The following is a 25,348-nucleotide window of genomic DNA, read 5'->3' on the forward strand; positions in this document are numbered from 1 at the left end:
GTGTCCCGGCGCCCTGTGCTCCGGGGCCTGCGCTGTTGGATTCGCGCTCCCGCCCTGCAGCTCCCTCCCTGGAGCCGCTCCCGAGCCCCTCCGAGCTGCTCTGGTCCTGTGAGCGCTGCAGCCCTTAGGGAGCTCGGAGCACTCTCCTGCGCTCGCAGGTGTCTGTTAGTGTCCCAGGGAGCCCGAGGGCATCCCCGCTCTCCTGGGTCCTGCTCTAACTCCCTGCGAGCCCCTTTCCGCCCGCCCGGGAAGGTTGGTGCAGCTCCTGCTTCTCCGGGATGGGGCTCTCCTGTCCTGGGGACACTCGCCCAGGCCTCAGCCCGGCTCCTCGCGGGTCCCCTCCCCCTCGGAGGCCTTTTGTTCCTTTATTTCTTTTTCCCCGTCTTCCTACCTTGATAGAAGCGCGGACTCTTCTCACTGTAGCATTCCAGCTGGTCTCTCTTTACATCTCAGGCCGAATTCATAAATTTTCAGGATGGTTTGAAGGTTATCTAGGTAATTTGGTGGGGACAGGTGATTTGGGGACCCTACTCTTCCGCCATCTTGCCCCCCCATTTGTTCCCTATTTTAAAGGGACTGCATTTAGTCTTTCACCATTAAGAATGAAGTTACTGGGATCCCTGGGTGGCTCAGCGGTTTGGCGCCTGCCTTTGGCCCAGGGCGCGATCCTGGAGTCCCGGGATCGAGTCCCGCGTCGGGCTCCCTCCACGGAGTCTGCTTCTCTCTCTGCCTGTGTCTCTACCATTCTCTCTCTCTATGTCTATCATAAATAAATAAATCTTTAAAAAAAAAAAAGAATGAAGTTACTATAAGGAGCACCTAATGGTGCTCTTTATCAGGTAGAAGTCCCTTTTATTCCTGTTTGCTGATAATTTTTATTACAAGTGGATGTTGGATTATGACAAATGCTTTTTCTGCATTTACTGAAACAATTATATGGTCCCCCCCTCCCCTTTTTGGTCTGTCAATGTGAATTACATTGGCTCTGCTTAAAAATACTGAGCCAAGGGATCCCTGGGTGGCTCAGCGGTTTGGCGCCTGCCTTTGGCCCGGGGCGCGATCCTGGAGTCCCAGGATCGAGTCCCACGTCGGGCTTCTGGCAAGGAGCCTGCTTCTCCCTCCTCCTGTGTCTCTGCCTCTCTCTCTCTGTGTGTCTATCATGAATAAATAAATAAATAAATCTTTAAAAAAAAATACTGAGCCAAGCTTATATTCATGGTATAAACCCCATTTGGTCATGATGTATTATTCTTTTTACATGTTGTATGTGATTTGATAAAATATTAAGAATTTTTACATTTGTATCTATGAGGGATATTGGTCTATGGTGTTTATTATTTGTAATATCTTTGTCTACTCTTATTCTCAGAATAATGCTGGCCTCATAGAATCAGTTGGGAAGTATTCCCTTATTTTCAATTTTCTTGGAAGAATTCATATAGAGTTGGTATTATTTATTCCTTAAATGTTTTATAGAATTTCCCAGGAGAACCATCTAGGCCTCGAGCTTTCTCTGTGGGGAGGTTTTTAACTACAAGTTCAATTTCTTAGTTAGATACTACCTTATTTAGATTTTTTTTAACTTCAATGTTTTAATATCATGAAACACAAGTACAAAACATTGTACAAGTATATGTTGTACTACACAGAGATGGAATAATACATTCGTGTTATCAGACTATAACCGAGTGCTAGCCACTGTACCAATGGCTTTCCACAGGGATTTTTCTACTCTTTGTATGAGATTTTATCATGAATAAAAAAGCTCACAAATCTTTTCAACCACTGCAGATTTATATTTACCTTAGTATTCTTGTTCAGCTGCTTTGGAGACTGTTAAGAAATACAGAATTGCCTTAGCCGAGAGTTTTGAGTGGCTAAAAAATTTTATTATTTCATGTTGGCCCAGATCTCCCTTACACTGGCATTGCAAAGACATTGTGCACTTCTATGGGGTTTAAAAAAAAAGTCTTGTCTCAATAGACAGCCCTCTTATGTTTGGGAAGGCAAATTACCATTTCTTGAAAAGTACAGACTATTGCAATAGTTATTGGCTAAGTAGTAATTCATGAAAATCCATTTATATAACACAAATAATAGCAACAGAGAGCCATAAAGCCCCACATATACTAAAGAAAACAAGTTTGGGAATATTTAAACTATTTTTCCTACCTCTATACTGGTTTAGCCACATCAAGTGAGAGTAAATATCAGCCAATAAAGAAAAGTATTCAGTATTCTGCTTCCATAGCCTACCTCAGCCATCTCAGCTAAGACTTTTTTTATGACAAACCAAAAAAAAAAAAAAAAAAAAGGATAAAAGTTGCATTTACTTTGCTGAAAATAAAATAATGCTGATTTCATAAAATATCTGAAACTAACTTTGTTTCTATAATAAAATGGTGGCTATCTTTTTTGAAGTTTTAATTACCATTCTTGCCATTAAAAAAAAATCTATCAAAGTCATGTCAACCTTTAGGTATAAACTTTGGGGTACTTAAAATAACATGTTTGGAAAACTGAACCACATTTTTAATTGCCAGCATTATGCTTTGTTCTTGGTAGAATCATCTTTGTTTCTTCTTTTTACATCCCAGTTATAAACCCTGGCCAGATTGACTTCAGTGGTAGTTGGTCTCAAAGAAAGTCAAGATCTTCCTCAAGAGAATCAAGATTTTTTGTGGCAGTTGATAGATTCTTTTCCAACAATGCTGAGCTTCATCAATATCATATTCAAGCATTACATTAGCCCCCAACCACAGACACACGTTATCAGTAGGAGGAACTGAAGCTTTGCAATACAGGTTATCTGCCAGTAAGAATCTGGTCTCCAGTGAACCAGTGGACTCTTTTTTCTTCTGCATGTATTTTAGGATTTCTTAAGTCTGCTTAATTTCAGGAATCTGACCTTTTAGTCTCCTTTTCTTTTGAGCAAGGTTGAGTTCCGTAAACTTATACTTATGGTACTGTTCATCCAGCTTCTTCAGCACTGTATCTGCAGTCTCGTTCCCAGGCTGTTTCATGAAGGAATCTACATCTTCCACTAACACGGCCTCCGGAATCCCCAGGGGGAGCCGCTGCCCATTCCCTGCGGCCACTTCTCCCAAGCCACAACCGTCCTTAGTCGTCACCATCTAGGAGAAGCCAGCGCACGCCGAATGGCCTACCTTATTTAGATTATCTATTTCCTCTTTCATAAGCTTTAGTGGTTTGTGTGTTTTAAGGAACTTATGTCTTATTTATAATTTTTTTAATTGAGGTATAATTGACTTGTCTATTTCTTTTCTTTTTTTTTTAAGCTTACTTATTTACTTAAGTAATCTCTACACCCAGCATGGGGCTTGAACTCATGACCATGATCCTGAGACCAAAAGTCTCACGCTTCTCCGACTGAGCCAGCCAGGTGCCCCTGACTTGTCTATTTCTTTTAAGAGGTCCAGTTTACTTTAAAAAAAAGTTCAATTTACTGGCATAAAGTTATTCATAATGTATTTTTATTTTCTTTCTAGTATCTCTAGAATCTATAGTGATGTCACCTCTCATTCTTGAAACTGGTAATCTGTGTCTTTTTTTCCTGATCTGTCAGGCTAGAGGTTATCAAATTTATTGATCTTCTCAAATAACTAGCCATTGGTATCATAGATTTTTTTTCTATTCTGTTTTCTATTTCTTTGTCTTATGTGCTAATATCTATTATTTCCTTTTGGTTCATTTGTGTGTCTAGTTTTTTTTAAAGATTTTATTTATTTGAGGGCAACCTGGGTGGCTCAGCAGTTTGGCGCCACCTGAGGCCTGGGGCATGATCCTGGAGTCCTGGGATCGAGTCCCATGTCAGGCTCCCTGCATGGAGCCTGCTTCTCCTTCTGCTTCATGTCTCTGCCTCTCTCTGTGTCTCTCATGAATAAATAAATAAAATCTTTAAAAAAAAGATTTTATTTATTTGAGAGAAAGAGCACATGAGTGGAGGGAGGAGCAGAAGGAGAGGGATAAGCAGACTCCATCCACGCTAAGCACAGAGTCTGACATGGGGCTTGATCCCATGAGCATGAGATCATTACCTGAGCCAATATCAAGAGTCAGACGCTTAACCAACTGAGCCATCCCTGCACCCTTGAGTGTCTAGTTTCTTAAGGTGGAAGATCACAACATTCTTCTTTTCTAATACAGACATTTAGTGTTATAAATTTCCCCCAAATTTTGATATATTTTTTCATTTTCATTCACTTCAAAATGCTAATTTTACTTTTGATTTCTTTTTTGCCTCATGCATTATTTTGAAGCATATTGAGTAGTTTTTAAAATATTAGAGGATTTCTCAGATGGCTTTCTCTTACTGATTTTTTTTATAAATTTTTATTTATGATAGTCACACAGCGAGAGAGAGAGAGAGAGGCAGAGACACAGGCAGAGGGAGAAGCAGGCTCCATGCACCAGGAGCCCAACGTAGGACTCGATCCCGGGTCTCCAGGATTGCGCCCTGGGCCAAAGGCAGTCGCTAAACTGCTGTGCCACCCAGGGATCCCTCTCTTACTGATTTTTTTTTTAATATATATTTTTTAATTTATTTATGATAGTCACAGAGAGAGAGAGAGAGAGAGAGAGAGAGGCAGATACACAGGCAGAGGGAGAAGCAGGCTCCATGCACCAGGAGCCCGACGTGGGATTCGATCCCTGGTCTCCAGGATCGCGCCCTGGGCCAAAGGCAGGCGCCAAACCGCTGCGCTACCCAGGGATCCCTCTCTTACTGATTTTTAATTTAATTCCATTGTAGTCAGAAAACTTTGTATGACTTGAATTCTTTTTTTTTTTTTAAAGATTTTATTTATTTATTCATCAGAGACAGACAGGCAGAGACACAGGTAGAGGGAGAAGCAGCTCCTCACAGGGAGCCTGATGGGGGACTTGATCCTGGAACCCTGGGATCATGCCCAGAGCTGAAGGCAGTCGGTCAACTATTGAGCCACCCAGGTGTCCCTGTATAACTTGAGTTCTTTTAAATTTACTGAGATTTGTTTTACTGCCCAGAATATAATCAGTCTTGGTAAATATTTCATGTGCTTTTGGAAAGAATATATATTCTCCTGTTGATGAATAGACAGTTCTGTAAATACTACTTAGGTCAAGTTGGTTGACAGTATTGTTCAGGTCTTCTGTACCCTTACTGATTATATGTACAGTTGTTTTGCCAATTATAGAGAAATCTATAATTTGTACAGTATATGAAACTGTCTAAATGTCCTTGTCTACTAATTTTTCTCCATCATTTCTGGATCAGTTTGTATTGCTGGATTCATCTTCATTATGGGTTGTATTTTTTTGCTTCTTTGTATGCCTGGTAATTTTTGATTGGATGCCAGACATTGTTGGTGCTGGATATTTTTGCGTTTCTCTTATGATTCTTGAACTTTGTGCTGGGATGTAGCTAAGTGACTTAGAAATAATTTGATTTTTTCAGGTCTTACTTTTAGCTTTGTTAGATAAGACCAGAACAGCATTTATTTTACGGCTAATTTTTTTACTGTGGCAAAGCCCTTTTGAATGCCCTTCCCAATACGCTGTGAGTTGTGATGTTGTCCCCTCTGGCTGCTGGGAGTAGCTTCATTCATGGCCTGTTGGGAGTTCTTTTTTTCTTTTTTTTTTCTTTTCTCGTCTCTTCTTTTCTTTTTACTAAAGATTTTATTTATTCATGAGCAACACACACACATACACACACACACACAGAGAGAGAGAGAGAGAGAGAGAGAGAGAGAGAGAGAGAGGCAAAGACACAGGCAGAGGGAGAAGCAGGCTCCATGCAGGGACCCTGACGTGGGACTCGATCCCGGGTCTCCAGGATCACACCCTGGGCTGAAGGCAGCGCTAAACCGCTGAGCCACCCGGGCTGCCCACAGGGTTTGGGTTCTATCTGATGATGTCCCACCGCCTTTGAGAAGTATCTTTGGACTCTTTCTGGAACCTGCTGCCAGCATACCTCATACCCTGCCTGACAGCTGCAACATTTTCAGCCTATCGTTCTTTTAGGATTTGGGATTTTTTTTTAAAGATTTTATTTATTTATTCATAGAGACGGGGGTGTAGAGACACAGGCAGAGGGAGAAGCAGGCTCCATGAAGGGAGCCTGACGTGGGACTCGATCCTGGGTCTCCTGGATCATGTCCTGGACTGAAGGCGATGCTAAACCAGAGCCACCCGGGCTGCCCGGGATTTGGGATTTTTTTTTTTTTTTTTTGCCACCTTCTTGCTCTGCCACAAATGAAATGTGTACTTTTAGATACTTTCCAGGAAGAAAGGGGAAACACCTTGCTGATGCCAGCATCTTCAAACCAGAGTCTTCTCCATCTGCTTTCTATCTGCCTGGGATTCCTGGAGATTTCTGGTTTGCTAATTTTATCTGGTTTTCTAGTGCTTTTGTGGATTTATTCTTTTAAGACTTGCATCACTGGGACACCTGGCTGGCTCAGTCAGTAGAGCACGAGACTCTTGATTTTGGGGTTGTGAGCTCAAGCACCACACTGGGTGTAGAGAGATTACTTTAAAAGAAAATTTTTAAAAAAACTTGCATCTTTTCTGTCATTTTGTTGAGGTTCTGGTGGGCTGGATGCAAACTTGGGGCTGGCCTGCCTTCCTGAACTAGAGTTCTCACTTGTGTTTCTGCTACCACACACCCCGTGATTTCTCACTGTGCTGCTTTCCTTGCTGTATGTCCGTAGGCAGGTGGGTGTCGTCTGGCTCGGTTAGGGGAGGTCACGGCAACTCGCCTGTATCATCTGTGTCCTTTTGTGTGTGAGAGGTAGTGAGGGGAGGGCCCAGGGAGGAAGTGATTGGTGAGGGGTGGCGGAGTTGCCAGCAAACAGGAGGCGTCCGTGATAGTGTCAGCCACCACGCTGAGGGTCTACCGCCCCTCTGACCTTAAGGACCTTGGAGAGTATGACATAGGTTTGAGCTTGTGACCATGTGGCGAAGAGGCAGAGGCACTAGCGTATTGACAGACTTTATTCTTTGGGTTGTTTCAAGGTGTGCACTGTTTGAAAACTGCCCCCCCCCCTTTTTAGGATTGATTTATTTATTTGAGAGAGAGAGTAAGGCAGGGGCAGAGGCAGAGGGAGAGGAAGAGAATCTCAAGAAGGCTCCCCAGTGAGTGTGGAACCTGACGTGGGGCTCCACCTCATGACCCTGAAACTGTGACCTGAGCTGAGACCAAGAATCAGATGCTCAACCCACGGAGTCACCCGGGGTCCCCGAGAGCAGCACCTCTCCAATGCCATGGGCTATTTGGATGATTGGTTTCTGGTGCCTGGGAACCCACTGGATCCCCATGCTGCTCATGCAGCTTCAGGCCAGGGAGACTCACTGAGCGCTGTGCTAGAACTCTCGTCCCGGGGCACCTGAGCCTGCCAAGATTGGGGGCCCTGTTCTTGGCCTTCGGGGCAGCTTTCCCTGCTTCGCACGGACTGCCAGTGATGCCAGCCTTCCGTGTGCCCTCTCTTTACGGAGTGAAGGAGGCTGCTGTAGGTGGAGGCAGTGACCGCACTTGCCCGGGTCCCCATGTGGGCTGGAGACAGCCTGGCAGGGTTGCCAGCTGGGGCAGATAGCTCCCCCAGGAAAAGGGACTGAAATCATGTGGGGTTTTTTAATGAGGGTTTGTTTTTTTTTAAATTTTTGTAGAGGGAGCACGTGTGGAACAGGGAGGGGGCGGAGAGAGGGAGAAAGTCTCAAGCCGACTCCCCACAGAGCATGGGACCCAAAGTGCGGTCCGTCCCAGGATCCCACAATCATGAGCAGAGCCAAAATCAAGAGTTAGAAGCTCAGTGGACGGAGCACCCCCAGGGGCTCTTGTTTTGTTTTTTTTTTTTAATTTTTTTGTAAAGACTTTATTTATTCATGAGAGACACACACAGAGAGAGAGAGAGGCAGAGACACAGGCAGAGGGAGAAACAGGCTCTTCACAGAGAGCCTGATGAGGGACTTGATCCCGGGACTCCAGGATCATGCCCTGAGCTGAAGGCAGGCCCTAAACCACTGAGCCACCCAGGGATCCTGGGGCTCATGTTTTACACAAACACTGACTGGCTGTAAACTGAAAGGCGGACGGCTGACCTCTTGCTTTTGCTTTCTCCAGAAGCAAAGAAGCTGTCCATGCTCACGCCGGGTGAGGGAAGCCGAGATGACAGAGCCCTACGTGAGGAGTGAGTGCGTGGGCTGCGTGGGCCCCTAGGGCGGGACAAGGGGTGGAATAGGCACCTGTAGGGTGGGAGGGAAGGGCTGTTGCCTGGGTGGCTTTCTCTCCGTGTTCACTAGGAAGCAACGTTCCCTAGGAAGCAATGACGACAACGAAAACCAAAGCAGTTGTAGTAGTTGTCTCTGCAGCTGCCGAATGGGCGGGTAGGCCACTGGCTCAGGGCGTCGCGGGGAGTGGTGCTTGCTGGGCCCTGCACCTTTGTCCCTTCTACACAAGGCCTGGCTCCAGTAGCCGCTCTGGCTGTCTGCTCTGTCCCTGTAGCCGCGGCCAGCAGTTTGCTGAGCTCACGAGGAGACCCATCCCTGCCCCACAGAGCTCTGTCTCCAGGAGTGAGGTGCTAGAAGCACCATGGCAAGCACCACGCCCTGTGCTCCAGGGACACCGAGGGTGACAGGGTCCTGTCCAGGGGGGCCGGGGGGGAACTGGTCAGGAGGGTGTAGGGCATTGACCAGTGGAGATGGGATTGATGAGTCGTCTTTGGGTGCAGTTGGTGGGACTCCGGACTCCCTAGCATGGGGCAGTTGGCCACCTGGGGGCAGCTTCCTGAGGCACCTGAGGCACCTGGCCCTCAGCCTGTAACATCTGCGTTTTACAGCAGCCGCGGTCCAGTGGGGGCAGGAGATGTGAAGCAAACCCAGCCTGGGGTGTAAGGTCAGGGTAGAGTTAGCCAGAGTGCCCTCAGAGCAGGCGCCAGTGGGCCCCAGGGACCCTGGCAAGCAAGGTGGAGGGAGGCAGCACGGGTGCCTCAGGTGTGTATGGCTGAGGTGTGTAAGGGGGCCAGGCAGTGGGCGGCAGGGTGGTTGCTGAGGCAGCGGGAGAGTGCAGGAGTGTGAGGGGGCAGGCGACCTCCAGCTGGTAGGGTTGGCCGGGCCTGAGCGCACACCCTGGGCTTTGTCTTCGTAGAGCTGTCCACCATCCTGCTGGATGCTGTCACCGACAAGGACCCTCTGGTGCAGGAGCAGGTGTGTGGCGCCCTGTGTGCCCTGGGAGACGCACAGCCAGCGGAGGTACTCAGAGCCTGTGAGGAGTACCTGTGGCAGCATGAGAAGGTATTCCTGCCAGGGCCGCGGGGTGGGGGGCAGGTGAGCTGCCCTTCTGGGGGGCTGCCGCTTTGGGGCGGGGTCTGCTGGGGAGGGTGGGCCCAGACCTGTGGAGCCAGGTTGCTGTGGGCAGAAAGCCACACCTGCAAGTCCAAGTTCCCCAGAGATGGGGCGTTTCCAGGGCAGACGAGCCGCTGTGCCTTGTGGCCTGTGGGTTGGTCCCGTCACGGGGCACTGGGTGGGGCTGGTCAGCAGCACAGTGTCCAGCTGTCCTGGTGTTGCCATCCCCATTCACTCACTGGCTAGAGGCCGGACAGCTCTTCCTGCCAGGCTCTGTGCTGCCCCCCAAGGGGGAACATCCCCTTGTCATCAGCTGCAATGAGGGACAGGTGGACCAGTGCTCTGACTCCGCGGGGGCCGCCCAAGGAGGCCGGGGCCTTTCCCTCGCTGCCCTCCTGCAGATTGCTAACTTGGCAGAGGTGTGACACACTCCTGGGGTCTCGGTGCCACTGCTGCCCAGCATGTCCCGCCCGTGCCGTGGGGAGGCCTGGAGCCAGCTCCTCTCCTGGACCTGCTGCCGGCCCCTGGGCCTTGTCTTTGACACTGCTGGCTCCCTCTCCTCTGGAGCAGTCGTGTGCCGTCTCAGTATGTGGTTTGGGCCCATCCTGGAAGGGAGAGAGACTTCTGTAGCCTTAAAAGACCATTTTTCTTTTTGTTTGATTTGACACCTTGATAAAAAGGGATCTCTCTACAGCGGGAGCTGATCCTCTCCTGGATCAACTGCGTCCTGCTGAGCGGCAGCCCTGTGACACCTCATGCTGAGGGCCTCTCCTTCCTCCCTGTGGCTCTCCTCGCTGTCCTCGGGCTTATGTGCTTGTGCAGGAGCCGTAGGGCGCCCGTGGGCACTGTGACTGCAGATGCCCCGTTGGTGGCGTGCATCGGGAAGGCACACCCCCACGCTTGGGCACCGTGTGCATCCTCCATGGCTCTTCTGTGGTTTGTGGAGCTTCGTGCTGCTGCTGTGCCAGACCCCAGGGTCCTTCTCCGTGGGCTGATAGGCTCCATCGCCGTGATGCGCTGAATCAGCGTCTGATTGTGAAAGCAGATTGGGGCCGCCCTGGCCACTTGAGGGTGTGGCTGTGGCCAGGGAGTGCCTCCTGGAGGCAGCTGCCAGGGCCTCGGTTAGCTATAGTGATTCGTTGGAAAATTAAGTGTGCTTCATGCTTGTCATTTTCTAGCTCATGGTTTTACCCCTCTTCCAGCGTTTTTGGTTTATTTAACCAACTAAAAAATGAGGATCTTCCTTTACCTTCGCATATTTCCCACATGATGTGGGAAGCTCTCCTACAGAGGCTGCTCCCTTGCAGGCACCTCCTTCTCCCCTAGGCTGCCTCACTTCCAGTTTCTGCCACGTCCTTATGCTTCATCACAGCTTGCCTGGGTCACGCCTCGGACAGTGTGCACACGCTTCACATCCCACGGACTGTCCCCAAAGGGAGTGTGGGAGACAAGTGCCTGGGGAAACAGGGGCAGAAATAGCCACCTTGGTGTGTCGGGGTCACGCCAGCAATAGCAGGCTTGTACTAGTCACCAGTCACCGTTCTGTGGGCCTGGGTACAAGGTCACCCTGCGGCAGATTCTGTGTGTGCTGGGGACCCACTGCTTGGTTTAGAGGCCACCTTCTTGCCATGTCCTCCCACGGCGGAGGGCAGGCGGGTTCTCTGGGGTCTCTCTAGAAGGCACCGACCCCACTGGTGGGGTTCCACCCTCATGGCCCACTCGCCTCCCGAAAACCCTGCTTCCACTGCCATCACTTTGGGATTAGGTTTCCACATAGGAATCTCAGGGGATCCTGTAATAAGTTACAGTTTGGAAACCAAGCTTCCAAATAGTGATTGGAGTTTTTGTTCTCTCTGTTCTTACTGCTTTTCTGGGCTGGTTTTCTCTAGAAAGTCATACTACCGTAAGGGAGTTTTGAAGGGCCGCTCGTCAGCACACTCCAGGTCCCCCCCATGGAGGCTGCAGGGTCCGCAGCAGGCAAGCCCACGTGTGGGTGTGGGTCCTGTTGCCCAGGGCCACTCAGCACGAACCATGTGAACCCACTCCCCCCATTAGGAGTGGAACGGATTCCCCAGTCACGTAAGGGACTTTGATCCCGACATCAGAACAGAGTGACACGGGACACAGTTGCAGCTGGAGCAGAGAATTTCTTTGGTGCGGTTAGTTATTCTGCTGGGGTTACAATCCCAGTCTGCTTAAGTGAGCAGCTTCTACACACTCAGGCCGGGACCTGAGGTGGCTACACGGGGACCATGTGGTGACTGAGCTTTGTGTCCCGTGGCTAAGGCCGGGCCCACACCTGCCCTAGGCCTGTATTGGCAGCAGGCGAGCCTGTGCGCTGCTCCTTGTCTGTCCCAGTTCGGATCCTGCAGTGCTAGAGTGACCCAGAGGGCCGTGGCGTTACCCCTGTGCGTGCCGAGCCTGCTGAGGCCCATGGAACCTCGTCAGGGAACGTTACCTACACCTCGCTCTGATGTGACTGCTCTTCTGCCCATTGAACTTTGCAGAGCAATGGAAAATGGGGAAAAACCCTTTTCTTTAAAAATAAGCGCAGCTCTATCAAATTATCAAATAATGAGCAGTCCCTAGCAAAATTTCAGTGAGGATTTTTTTTTTTTTTTGCATAAGTAGAAAATGCCATCCTCAAATTCATGTGCAATCTCAAGGGGCCCCAGATATTACCCAGGCAGTGCTGACAGAGAACAAGGCCAGAGGGGCTCACTTCTCGACTTCAAAACTTACTAGAGAGCTGCTGGGGTCAAACAGTGGTAGAGACCAGCTAGAGACAGACACACAGACCAATGGAATAGGGTCAAGTAAAGCCTCGCATGTGTGGTCAGAGGAGTTTTGACAACATTTATTATCAGGACAAAACCGAAGACGAGCTTTGGCCCAGAAAACCAGGGCAGGTTTCCCGTGATCTGTTCATGTATCTAGAGATGTTTATGACGGGTGTTGGCTTTTTTCAGGAACAAAAATCCTGCCTGTCTGTGGGCGTGGTGTGGTGTGGCCAGGGCTCTCTGGCCTCCGTGGGAGGGAGCCCTGGCCTGGCTGAGCCGCGCCGTAGGCCGTCACCCCTGCTGTCAGCGTCGGCTGTGTTTCTCTGGCGCACAAGCTTGGTCCTGACCCAGCTCGGGCGCGGCACCTGCTGCACACAGTGTGCCCCCCAACCTGGCCGCTCCATTCCTGGAGGCGGGGGCCCTCAGGGTAAGGCCAGCCTCGGTCTTCCCTGCCTCCTGCGACTCTCTTGCCTTGTCCTCCAGACTCTGAGACCTGGGGGCTCCTTCCCCGGGACCGGGTGGGCACTATCATTGAGCCGATGGCCCGGCCTGCCACCCAGCCCCTGGCCCCCCACCTGCAGCTTCACCAGTCCTCAATTAAGGAGAGGATGAGTGGCAGGTGGGGTCGCGGTGGCAGGGTGCTGCTGAGGGCTGTGGCTGGTGGCAGGACCTGTGCAGGGTTCACCCGGGGGCGAGGCCAGTGGGCCCTCCCCCCTCCCCGCCCCCGGAGCCACAGAGAGAGCCTCGGGTGGTGGCCATGTGGGGCCGGGGCCGGGCAGCACCGTGCTCTTACGTTGTAGTCTCAGGACACTCGAGCATGCTTGTGCTCGCTTGGCAGGGGGTGACGGACGATCCCCCGGGTGGGGGTTAGGGAGGGGCTTGGGGGTGGGAAGGTCCCCTGAGTGGGGGGAGGACCCGGAGTGAGAGGACCCAGCAGGTTGTGTCCCCTGACAGGCACGTGCAGGGCCAGAAGAATTCCTGGTGATAGGGCCTCTTGGGGCAGGGGAGCTTCTGGCCAGAGACCCTGGCCACAGCGGGGGCTACATCTGCTCATCCTGGTTCCTGCATGGAGCGCTTGTGGTGCTGCTGACGATCTGGGCCCACACCCGATCACGGCCCTTTTCTGTACGAGGCACCGAGGTTCTGGGGGTGCGGGGAACGGTCAGCTGTGCTCCTTTCCTCCTGTTGGGCAGCCAGGGTGATTTGTTTTCAGGAGCCCTTGTAGACGCAGGAGGGGTCGGCAGGGTGCCTGGGTGCTGGGCTCAGCTTCCAGGATCTTCCTCAGTGGTTTCTCTGCTCAGTTGGCACATCCTTACCGGACGATGATCCTGAGGGCCATGGAGACAGTTGTGAGCGGTCACATCAGCGAGCTGGACAAAGACGTGGCCAGGGCCGTCATCCTCCTGGCCTCCAGTGAGATGACCCGGGCAAAGGTAGGGGGAGGGAAGTTTCTTTACTAGAACTTTCTACCCAAGTGCATTAAGAAAACGGGTCTGTGTGTGGCTCTCTGGGGCTGGGCCCTCCCTCCTACACACCTACTGCCCTGCTGGCGAAGGGAGGGCCACCCATAACTTCAGTGGAACTGAGGCAGAGCACAGTTCCTAAGCTGTCAGGGCAAACAAGGGCACCAGTGCCTGCATCCCAGCATCCGGGGTGGTGCTGGGCTCTTGGGGGAGGCACTGCCCTTGCCCTGCTCCTGGCCTGGGGGGGGCCTTGGGAGAGCCTGAAAACAGGGCAGAAGGTCTCATTGTTGCCTCTCTGGCTGTGAGAGGGTGAGGTCCTGTCTCCTCTGCTCGGTCAGGCCATCAGTGCAGGTTTTGGGGTGGGGGGACAGGAATTGGTTTGCGACTGGCAGCAGGCCGCCAGCAATGTCCTGGTGGCTGTTGGGAAGCGGTTCATCGGCAAGGTGGTGGAGGAAGTGCTGAGCAAGTTCCAGCCCGGCGCCCTGCCCCACTACTATGTTGTGCAGACCCTCGCCAACCTCGCGGCTTCCAATGGTACGTACCTGCGTCCCGGAGGAGCCGGGAGGGCCTCTCCGCACCTTGCCCCAGGCTACGTGGCCCAGGCACCCTCTGCCTGTCCCTGGATGCAGGGGGTGCACGGAGGCCAGGCCAGGATAGGCGGGTGCCTCGGTCACCTGCCCCTTCTTCTTCACAGTGTTCGGCATGGTTCCCTTCCTGACGTCCATCCTGAGCACCATGCTGCCCATGCTGGGCATGGCCAAGCACGATACGATGAGGGTAGCCTTTTGTTGTGGTAAGATGGGTTCCCTGAGGGCGGGTGCGGTCTCCGGGGAGGGGTTGGGAGCTGCCTGCCCTCCCCTGGGTCTTTGCGGAGGGTCATGAGTGCAGGCTGCAGGAGGGGGGTGAGCACTCACAGTGAGGGTGGAGCCGTGGGCGGCCTATGCTTGCTGGGCTGCTGGTGGGACCCCTCTGCCCTGCAGTGCGCTTCCTCGGCCTGGGCACTAGTGGCAGTGTGGAAAGATGCCTCCCCACAGCCCAGAGACTTCTCATTTTTCTCCCTGCTCAGTGCCCGGCGTCTCCAGTGGGGCCACTCGCTCTCCTTCCTCCTGAGTCTGCTTCCCCCTGGGTGCCCAGGCAAGGGATGGCACCAGGGGGCGTGCCCTCGGTGGAAAGGGAGGCTTTCCTGGGGGAGGGGAGCAGAGGCTCCTGAGACCCAGAGGGGTGCGGGGGGCTCCCTCAGCAGCCACCAGCCTGCCCTTACCCTTCATCAGCAGCACTGCCGACTCCGGCGCCGAAGGGGGTGGGGGGCCCCGGGGCAGCTGGGACCCTGAGAACAGGACTCTGGTCAGGAGGGTCCTAGACAGGGTAGGGTCAGGGCCACCAGAGCTCAGCTGAGGCCTTGCCCTGTTGCTGCCCATTGTGTGCTGGGCTGCCAGCCTGTGCACACCTGGGAGCTCTGGAGGCAGGCCTGGAGCTGTGGGCCCTGGGGCCCCGGGAGGGCCTCCAGCTGCTGCCACCCCCTTCTCACTGTCCCCGCCATGGGCTCTCCTGCCTCCTCATAGGCTCCTCCTGCTGCGGGTGATGGCCCCTCCCGCGGTTGGACACAGAGCCCCTCCTTGACCTAGTTCTGGCTGAACAGGGAGTTTGTGACAGGCTCCCGGGGCAGCTGAGCTGGGACATCCCCAGAGCTGGAATGCAGAGCGGGACGCAGAGGGACAGACCGCGTGGGCTGCGTGGGCTGCGTGGGCCTGAGCCTCCGCTATATACTCACAGGCGCAGGAAACAAGGCAGGAGGGCTGGGGGGCCACCTAGGTCTGGGTGCACCCGGGCTGCAGGGGGATCAAGGAGAGCCCCATGGCCCAGCCGAGGCCCCATCGCTGGCCACCCATGTGGCTCCTCTGGAGGGACCCAGAAGCTGCAGCTGCCGAGGCTGCCCCGCCGCACTGAGGAACCTACTCCTTCCCCTTCACGGGCCTAGTGCCCCTGACACCATTCGCTACGGCTGGTCTTCCTTCGTGCGTGAAGCCAGTGGGTCTCAGGAGCTCACGCCCACTGTGGGATGTCCTTGTGGCAGGGTGGGTGTTCCTCGCCACAAACTGCAGTCCTGCCTGCGGTTGGATGGGAGAATGGCCCCTCCTGCTGCCATGTGGGGCCCGCAAGCACGAGGAGCGGGTCTGTGGCCACTGTAGGGAGGGCCCCGGTCCAGCTGAGGATGGAGGCACCGGGCCAAGGACAGGATCTAGTGCATGCTTGGAGGTCCTCACTGGTTGAGTTCCTAGGACCCTGCGGCCTGGCGGGGGAAGAGCTGGGACGCCAGAGGTGAAGTTGGCCTCCCCCAGACAGCCAGGTGTGTCCTCCCAGCAGCAGTAGCCCCAGATGAGTGCCTGTGAGGAGAGTCTCGGAGAGGAGCAGCAGCCACGTGAACAGCCGTGGGCCCGTGGGGAGCGGGCAGGAGAGAGAAGGCGTGAGCAATCCCTCAGGGAGCTGAGGGGGGACGGCAGAGCACGTCGCCAGGAGGCAGCTCCTTTCAGGGAGCACAGCTGAGCTTTTCGGGGTTAGAAACATGACAACAGATGGCAACCAGAAATGAAAGAGAAGGTTGAGGAAATCCCCCAGAAAATAGAACAAAATAGAAACATATGGAAAATAGAGAAGGAAGGATTGGCATGAAGTTGCGTTTGAACAGCAGACACCCTAGAAAGAATGAACGGAGCAAGTGGGTGGAAGAGCTGTGGCGTCCCCAGCCTTGCCCCGGAGCTGGGGGTTCCGGGGGGAAGGTCCTCCGAGCACCCACACCAAGATGCTTTTGTGGGGGAAATGGTCCCAGAGGACACTGAGGAAGTGGGACAGCCCCCGCTCCTGCGCCAGGGAGGGTGCTGCGAACTGATGGAAGTGGCCAGGCCTGCCTGGGTGCTGTTTGAGTGGGGGGAGGGTGCGGGGTCCCTGGGGGCGTGGCCGAGGGAGGCCCAGGATGTTGGCAGGACGCGCAGAGGTGGCATTAGTGACCCTGCCTGGAGAGCCAGTGAGACTTGGAGGTAAAACAGTGATGGGGGTGCAAAGCTGGTGCCCTGGCCGCGGGGGGCAGGGGGCAGAGCCTGCATCAGCAAGACCAAGATCTATCACAGCACTTGCTGCTGGAGGCTGGGGACGGAACACGAGCTTGGCTCCTGGACCCGCTACCTGTGTGTGTAACGGATGAAAGCTGACAAGCCTGTAACGCAGCGGGGAGGTCAATTTCTGCTTCCAGCAGTACAGGGGTCTCTTACCCTGAACAAATTCACCCCGAGATGCCAAGGACACCGTTGAGCGTGACCACATCCTGATTACAGAGCTCGGAGAGGCAAGGGAGGACGAGGGCAGGTCTCGGCCTGCCGAGGTGGCGCAGCGCGTGGCTGCTGGGGCGCGAGGCCTCCTGGCGCTCTGCTGGAGGCGAGGCTGCCTGCCGCGGTGACACACAAGGGCACCAGGAGGTGGTTTTCTTCTGAAATCTCTTTAAATTCTCTCTTCTGGGAACCCCTAACTGTGACCGCTCTCGTGTACACGTCGGGGTCAGGCTTAGTCTTGTTGCTTGGGGAGCCCTCGCTGAGAGGCTGGCCAAGCGAGCGGGCCGTGTGAGCACTGTGCTGGAGCAGGGCCACCGGGCCTGCCTCCGAGGTGCTGTACGCGCGTGTGGTCCCCTCCCCAGGAGGCTTGGGTGGCGCGACAGGGCCCCAGCGTCGGCCCCTCGCTTGACCCGGGGTTCAGCCCTTGCCCACATGTAGGTCTTCAGCTGTGCCTGGGCTTGCCCCCCCGGATGTCCACAAACGCAGTCGCTGTCATAGACACAGCTCGCTGTCTCAGGCCCTAGTCCAGCCTGGACGCAGCGACCCTCGCAAAGTGTGTGGCTTCTGTGTCCTTCTGTGAGGGGTGAGGTGGGCCCACTGGCGAGAGTGGCGTTCCGGGGCCGTTGGTCCCTGCGCTGGCTTCCTAGTGCTGCCGTAACACAGCACCACAAGTCGGGGCACTTAAGGCAGAGAAACGTGGCCACCTGGCGGCTCAGTCAGTGGGGCGCGTGACTCTTGGTCTCAGGGTTGTGAGTTTGAGCCCCACGTTGGTGTAGGGATTATTTCAAATCTTAAAAAAAAAAACAGAAGAAAAGAAAAGTATTCTCATGATTCTAGAGGCTGGAAGTCTGAGGTCCAGCTGTGCCCAGGGTTGGTTTCTTGGGGGCTCCGAGGGAGTCTGCTCCCTGTCCCCCCCAGCGTCCTTGCCGTCTGGGCCCCAGTCTGTGTCCTGCTGTCACACTGCTGTCTGTGGGTCTGTGTGTTCCCTTCTAGGGACCCAGTCACGTAGGAGTTAGGCCCCCCAGTCCCACCATGACCACATCTTAAGTAGTTACACCTGCAAACCTCCTCTTTCCAAAAAAGGTCACCTCCTGAGGTTCTGGAAGGACGTGGATGTGGGGGGATGCTGTTCACCCCACTGTTCATCCCCCCACTGTCGTCCCGAAGTCCTGCACTTGGCCCCTGTGCTTGGGAAGGTGTCTTGCAGGTTTCTGGGGGCGCGAGAAGGGGCAGGATGCCGATGTAGTGTTAGCAGTGAGTGTGTGTGGCCAGCGGCCTGCAGCCACTTGCCCCTGTGACAGCTCTGCAGCACTTCAGCGAGAGCACCCTGGAGTATCTGGCCAACCTGGACCAAGCCCCAGACCCCACGGTCAGGAAGGACACCTTCGCCTCCGACATCTTCAGTGCGTACGACGTCCTCTTTAACCACTGGATGCAGAGCCGTGAAGCCAAGGTAGCGCCTCTTGGGTGTGCAGGGAAGCGTGGTCTCACCTTGCTGGGCGCCCCCCCCCCCCCCCGCCCCCGTGCTTTAGGCTTTGGGGGAGGGGGTTGGCCGGGGTGGGGGGTGGGGGTGGAGCCAGCTGTCCCCTGCTTCCCTGTTGGCCGACTCAGGAAGTGGGGGTTTCCGCAGGGAGTGGAGGTGCCCTGTGCCAGGGCTCTGTGACATCTGCTTTGTTTTCGGCTCTGCCCCAGCCTGCCTGGAGGCTCCCTCCTGCACTGCCCGTGGGGGAGGGGGCTGGGGCCTGGTGGGTGCCCCGTGGTGTTTCCTTCATGGCCTCGCTGGCCTTCTGCTGTCCAGAGCCTGGCCATGGTCATGCTGACCGACCTCTCTGCCCTTGGACCCCTCGAGGACCCCCTGGTCACATGGTAACGTGGGTTTTCTCACTTGGGCCCCTGGATTCTTGGCGAATGGGCCTTGGGCTTCGGTTTGGGTCAGTGGTCTGGGCCTGAGCACCGTATCGCTCTTCCTGTCAGCTCCGGCTCGCTGTGGTGGAGGCCCTGGGGCCCATGAGCCACCTGCTCCCAAGCGAGAAGCTGGAGGAGCAGCTCCCCAAGCTCCTGCCCGGAGTCGTGGCCCTCTACAGGAAGCACGCGGAGGCCTTCCACGTGTCCAAGGTGTGCTCCTGCGTGCTGTGCCTGTGCAGAGCTCTGTCCACCGGCCCGTCCCCACCCGGGTCAGATGGGAGGAAGGGTGGCTCAGAGGGTGCTGCTGGACTCTGTGGTGCCTGGGGTCCATGGCCCCCTGTCCTGAGTCTTTCCCTCCTCTCTAAATTCCTGACGTGGAGGTAGAGCTCCCTTATCTGAACCCTGAGGTGGGGTCTCTGCAGCCAGGGGGTGGGGCTGGAGCCTGGGAGAGGGATGATGGCCCCTCTCCTCCCTGCTTGAGCAGAGCCTGGGTCAGATCCTTGAGGCTGCGGTGGGTGTGGGCAGCCGCACGCTGGAGGCCCAGCTGGACTTGCTCCTGGCTGCTCTGCATGCTCAGGTAGGACGCGCAGGAGATGGGGATGGGGGCTTCTGTGGTGGGGCAGGCTGGGGTCCCGAGCTGGGGCCACGTTGTAGCACCACTGCCATGACAGGGGCAGGTCTGGGTGCCGCCTGTCACCAGGTCTTGGTGCAGGTGCCTGCTAAGGCTGGCAGGGAGCAGGAGTGGGGTGGGCTGTCCAGCCTAGTGGTACTGCAGCAAGGGTGGTCCCTGGGTCGTGGGCGTGGCCCCTGACATGGAGCTCCTGCCCCGGCAGGGATGGGTGGCCCCAGGGCCAGAGAGGCCTGAGATGGCCTGGGGTCTGCACTGGCTGTGGGTCCAGAGGGCAGGGTGCAGGCAGAGAGAGCAGAGGAGATCTGGGGCTGCTGGGGGGCAGGTGCCTATGAGGGAGGGGTCCACTGAGCCTGCTTCAGTGGGCCTGCGAGCTGTTGAGGTCACAGGAACACGGGGGCAGGTGTGCAGTGGCGGGAGCGAGTCCTGGAGAGGGCACAACAAGAGGCGCTGGGGAGAAGCGGGGGGTCTCCTGGCCCTGGGGGCCCTCCTGCAGCGGTCCGCCCGCCCCACGGGGCCCCCAGCCAGCACCGCGCCCCTGGAGGAGCTGGAGGAGCAGTGAGGTGGGTAGATCCCTAAGAAGATAAAAATGTCAAGCTTGGCAGGAGACCTGGAGCACTGAGCTGGGCCAGCAGGCAGGTGCGGGTAGCCACCCCAGGCTGCGCGGCTCCGGGGTGGAGGTTTCCCCATTGTATCCCACCCATGGTTTGGGGAGCAGGCAAAGGTTCAGAGCTGCCCCCCGAGGTGTCAGCAGCGCGGGGAAAGCCTGTGTGTGGTGTGGGTGGGCCCCAGAGCTGGCCGACCCCGCGTCCCCCACCCCCGGAAGGACGGCCCGAGAAGCCGGCAGGACGCGCCCTCGGCAGCACCTCAGGGACAGGCGCCGGACTCAGGGATGCGGAAGGAGCTGCTGGTGACAGTGACATTCAACACCTGCTTATCAGTAACAGTCATAGCGGTGCGGGTCCGGGGTCTGTGGGTCCGGGAGGAGTGTCTTTAGCCCGTGAGAGCCCCCAGCTCCTGGTGAGCGGACACGGCGCGTTCCCTGGGCCTGAAGGGAAAGGCTCCCCTTTCCCTGCTGGGGGCCCCGGGCTAGGTCTGTGGGAGAGGTGGGGAGGGCAGGCGTGAGCCCTTGTAGGCCACCCTGGCCTGCCCCCTGCCTGCCCTGCCCCATTTCTCCCTGGGATGCGTCCTGCCTGTGGCCGGCCTCCACCACTAGGGCTGCGTGTCCTCTCTGCCGTGCTTGGCCTGGGGACAGTCCCGGGCACAGTACCTGGCACAGTACCGGGCACAGTCCTGGGCACAGTCCAGGGCACAGTACCTGGCGCAGTCCTGGTCACAGTACTTGGCACAGTCCAGGACACAGTACCGGGCACAGTCCTGGGCACAGTACCGGGCACAGTCCAGGACACAGTACCTGGCATAGTCCCAGGCACGCCAGGGCCCTCAGTATTAGTCGTTTGCAGGAGGGCTTCCCTCGGCTAGAAATCCACCTGGCTGCAAATGGAATCAGTCCGTGAACATGAGAGCTAGGAGTAAAGTCAGCCAGGTTGCCTGTCACAGGAGTGACAGTAGCACGACCTCTGCCAGGCGACGGCAGGAGAGGGCCCGAGGGATGGAAGAGCAGCTGAGATCTGCCCCCGGGCTGTCCGCCCCTGCCCCCGGGCATGGCCCCTGCCCCCGCCTGGTGCCGCTCTCTGCCACCAGAATCACCCAACGCTTACGTCCCTGTTTACGTGTTTTTAGTGTGGTGGCGTAGGTTCTGTTACATCTAGAGGAGCCTTTTGATTTCTGCAAACTGGTTTTCAGATCTTCTATTACCCAATATACTTCTCTTGTTTAACCCACCTGGAACTTATTTTAGGGAAACCATGAGTGAGAATCCAATTTTTTCTTCTTTGCAGATGATTGCCCACTCGCGTTAGTTATCTCTTGCCGTGCAACTGATTGTTCTGGAACCTGGCACCTAATGGCAGCCATTTGTTATTTCACAGCCACTGTGGGTGTGGGATCCAGGCACAGCTCAGCGCGTTGCCCTGGCTCGGGGTCTTGGGTGCTGACAGTCTGAAGGCTCGGCCAGGGCTGGGGGCTGCTTCCGCCAGGGTGTCCTCGTGGGGCTGTTGGCTGGAGGCCTCAGTTTCTGGCCGCGGGGCTGGGTCCGCGGGGCTGCTGCGTGTCTCCCGGAGTGAGAGCCCGCTGCAGTGCCCTTCACGAGTAGCTCAGGTCTTTACGGCGGGAAAAACCAGGAGTGGAGCCTGGGCCAGTGCCTGCAGCGCCCGCTCCCCCTGTCCTCTGAGAGCCAGCAGGGTCCGGCTTCGGGACTCACTCTGCTGCTGACCGCCTCTGGTGCTTCCTAAGACAGGCTGTACTGAAGCACAGGACTGTGCCCGGTACTGGCGTCGTGGCCACGCCCCTGGGACAGGGGGTGTAGGGCCTTGGTCGCCACCTCAGAGCCTCAGCCCCCCCCGAGGGTGTGGGGCTCCGTGTCATCACGGAGGAACAGCGGACCCCGGAGACACACCTGCCCACAGCTTCAGTTTTTATTTTAACCGATGCCACTTTTTTTTTTTTTTTTTAACAATTTTGAATGAATCAGCACTAGGTGTTTCCGTTTCCAGGACTTTCTATGTTTTAGAGCTAGTGGTTTCTAGTCTGTACCCAAAGGAAGTGTGAAGCTGTCTCCTGGCTGCTGGTGGGAAGGGCAGAGTGTGCTGCCCCTGTTCCCCTCCCGTCCTCGCCCTCCCCTGCCACAGGGGCGTAGGCCCGGGTACCGCAGCAGCCTCTAACCACAGGACTCGTGCTTCTGTGTCGCCCCACCGGAATTGCTGGAGTGGCCTCCACCTGCAGGCTGTGCTGCCTGCGTAGTGGGTGTAGAAGCCATGAGGCCTGGATGGTCATTGTGGGGGCTCCACGTCCGCAGGAGCGTGTATCCTTCCTTCCAGGCTGCTCAGGCCCTGGGAGGCAGCATACCCCCCTGTAACTGTTGTCCATCTTCTGTCCTTCGGACCAGATCTGCGTGCCTGTGGAGTCGTCCAGCCCCCTGGTGGTAAGCAACCAAAAGGAGGTGCTGCGCTGCTTCACTGTGCTGGGTAAGCAGACTGCAGCCCCCGTGCAGGGCCATCTGTGGACGCGCGGGTCTGCTCGCCGTGGAGGCCTGTGGACCGCTGCTGTGTAGGGTGACAGCTTTGGTCACGGGTTGGAGGTGAGGAGGCTTCTTTGTCTCCCTGTTCCTGGGTCTGTGTGGAGCGGAGGCCTGGCCGGGCTGCAGCCCCGGGTGTTATCCTGCCCAGCCCTTGAGGCTTGCACGCGCTGACATCAAGCAGGGAGCGAAGATTATTACAAATAATGTGTGTCATCCTGCAGCTTGCTGTGCACCTGACCGCTTGCTGGCCTTCCTCCTGCCCAAGCTAGACGCCAGCAACGAGAGGACCCGCGTGGGCACCCTGCAGGTCCTGAGGCACGTCATCAATTCGGCTGGTGAGCGTCCAGTGGGAGGCAGGGCCTGGAAAAGGCAGATACTGTCCATCTTTTAGGTGGAAGGACCATCTTCCTCTGATTGTTTCTCCCCCCACCCTTTTTTCCCTAAAGATTTTATTTGTTTGAGAGAGAGGGAGACATGGGGTAGGGGAGAGGAACAAACCGACTCCTTACTGAGTGTGGAGCCTGACATGGAGCTCGATCCCAGGACTGACATCATGACCTTAGCCAAAACCAAGAGTCAGACGCTCAACCAGCTGAGCCACCCAGGTGCCCCTTTGCTCCGATACATTCTTAAAAGTATTTTTCCCCACTTTCTATTTTGTAAAATTTCAAACTTTTTGAAAACACCTTTCTGCCCACTAGTGAATGCCTGTCATAGACATTTGCCTTTGATAGGTGACTGGAGACGCTGGGAAGCTGGGTCCCTACCCCCGGCCGGGTGTTCAGTGCTTGCTCCCGGCTCAGTGGCTCAGCTGCATCATGCATTGTCACAGCTGCCCCCGGGGGTGTCCAGTTAGAGGTACCTGCATCAGGTGTGAACCTCTGGGAACGGGGCAGGCCAGCCATTCTGCAGAACGTCTTTCCATGTGCATGTGTCTCGTGACTCCCTCACAATCAGGTGGAAGGCTTCAGGCTTCTACTTTTATTTATTTATTTATTTACTTATTTATTTATTTATTTATTTTTAATTTTTTAAATTTACTTATGATAGTCACACAGAATGAGAGAGAGAGGCAGAGACACAGGCAGAGGGAGAAGCAGGCTCCATGCAGGGAGCCCGACGTGGGACTTGATCCCGGGTCTCCAGGATCACACCCTGGGCTGAAGGCAGGGCTAAACCGCTGAGCCACCCAGGGATCCCTATTTTTTAATGTCTTATATCTTTTATTCAGTTTTTTTTTTTTTTTTTTTTAGTTTTTATTAAATAAAAGGAACAAGGGGAGGAGGCCTGCAGGTTTATTCAGTTTACTAACAAATAAAAAACAAGCAGTTCACCATTTTTCCCAGCCCTCCACCTCTGGCAACCACCAATCTGTTCTCTGTATCGGTGGGTAGTTCTATAGATACATATAACTGATAGATAGGTTTTTGTTCTTAGATTCCACATATAAGGAGAGATCACACAGTATTTATCCTGCCATCTGAGTCTTGGTCAGTCTTTTTTTTTTTTTTTCACTTGATCTATCAATTTTTTTTAAATTTAAATTCAATAAATTAACATATAGTGTATCATTAGCTCCAGAGGTAGAGGTCAGTGATTCACAAGCTGCACACAGCACCCAGTGCTCATCCCGCCACGTGCCCTCCTTAGTGCCCGTCACCCCCTCACCCCGTCCCCCCAGCCTCCCCTCTAGTGACCCTCAGTTGGTTTCCTAGAGTTATGAGTCTCTCGTGGTTTGTCTCCCTGAGTTCATCTTACTGTATTTTCCCCTCCCTCCCCCCATGATCCTCTGTTTTGTTTCTTAAATTCCACATATAAGTGAGGTCAAGGCATAATTGTGTTTCTCTGACTGACTTATGTCGCTCGGCATCATACTCTCTAGTTCCATCCACGCTGTACAAGTGGTAAGATTTCACTCTTCTGACGGCTGAGTCACACTCCGTTGTATACATAGGCCACGTCTTTACCCTTCATCTGTCGATGGACATCTGGGCTCTGTCCACACTTGGACTCTTGTGGACGTTGCTGCTGTAAAGGTTGGGGTGCAGGCGCCCCTTGGAATCACCGTGTCTGTGTCCTGTGGATAAGTACCCAGTAGGGCCGTTTCTGGGCCATAGGGTAGCTCTACATTCAGCCCCTTGAGGACCCTCCTCACTGCTCTCCAGAGCGGCTGCCCAGCCTGCATCCCCACCAGCAGGTCAGGGGGCCCCCCTTTCTCCTCATCCTCACCAACCCCTGCCGTCTCCTGACTTGCTGATTTTAGCCATTCTGGCCAGTGTGAGGTGGGATCTCGCTGTGGTTCTATTTGTATTTCCCTGATGCCGAAGGATGTGGAGCATTTCTTCATGTGTCTGTTGGCCACGTGTAGGTTTGCTTTGGAGAAACGTCTGTTCGTGTCTTCTGCCCATTTCTTCACTGGATCATTTGTTTTTTTGGGTGTCAAGTTTGAGACGTTCTTTATAGATCTCGGATACCAGCCCTTAATCTGATAAGACATGTGCAAATACCTTCCCCATTCTGTAGCTTGTCTTTTGGTTTTGGCCACGGCTTCCTTTGCTGGGCCGAAGCTTTCTATCTTGATGAAGCCCCAATAGTTCATTATTGCTTTTGTTTCCCCTGCCTCTGGAGACGTGTCTAGTAAGAAGTTCCTGTGGCCGAGGTCGCAGAGGTTGCTGCCTGTGTTCTCCTCTAGGATTTTGATGGATTCCTGTCTCACATTTAGGTCTCTCATCCATTTAGAGTCTATTTTTGTGTGTGGTGTAAGGAAATGG

The 25,348-nt window shown here is 54.7% G+C and overlaps 1 protein-coding gene and 1 pseudogene across 9 annotated transcripts in view; one reads left to right on the top strand and one right to left on the bottom strand.

The window, feature by feature from the left end:
* The window catches only part of MROH1 (maestro heat like repeat family member 1), a 66,396-nt gene that overhangs the window by 10,120 nt on the left and 30,928 nt on the right, over positions 1 to 25,348 (top strand). For all 9 annotated transcript variants that reach the window (XM_055314160.1, XM_055314166.1, XM_055314165.1 and 6 more), the window contains 10 exons: positions 8,120 to 8,186; positions 9,143 to 9,288; positions 13,421 to 13,552; positions 13,954 to 14,116; positions 14,277 to 14,375; positions 18,207 to 18,358; positions 18,880 to 19,020; positions 19,295 to 19,387; positions 22,446 to 22,524; positions 22,799 to 22,912. In XM_055314160.1, the coding sequence (XP_055170135.1) occupies positions 8,165 to 8,186; positions 9,143 to 9,288; positions 13,421 to 13,552; positions 13,954 to 14,116; positions 14,277 to 14,375; positions 18,207 to 18,358; positions 18,880 to 19,020; positions 19,295 to 19,387; positions 22,446 to 22,524; positions 22,799 to 22,912 (1,141 nt within the window). In that variant the 5' untranslated portion in view covers positions 8,120 to 8,164. Of the gene's footprint in view, positions 1 to 8,119; positions 8,187 to 9,142; positions 9,289 to 13,420; positions 13,553 to 13,953; positions 14,117 to 14,276; positions 14,376 to 18,206; positions 18,359 to 18,879; positions 19,021 to 19,294; positions 19,388 to 22,445; positions 22,525 to 22,798; positions 22,913 to 25,348 lie in introns of those variants that run through there.
* LOC129502509 (prefoldin subunit 3-like) lies at positions 2,368 to 3,134 on the bottom strand (annotated as a pseudogene).

Source organism: Nyctereutes procyonoides, unplaced genomic scaffold, assembly GCF_905146905.1.
Source record: "Nyctereutes procyonoides isolate TBG_1078 unplaced genomic scaffold, NYPRO_anot_genome, whole genome shotgun sequence".
NCBI classification, from domain to species: Eukaryota; Metazoa; Chordata; class Mammalia; order Carnivora; family Canidae; genus Nyctereutes; species Nyctereutes procyonoides.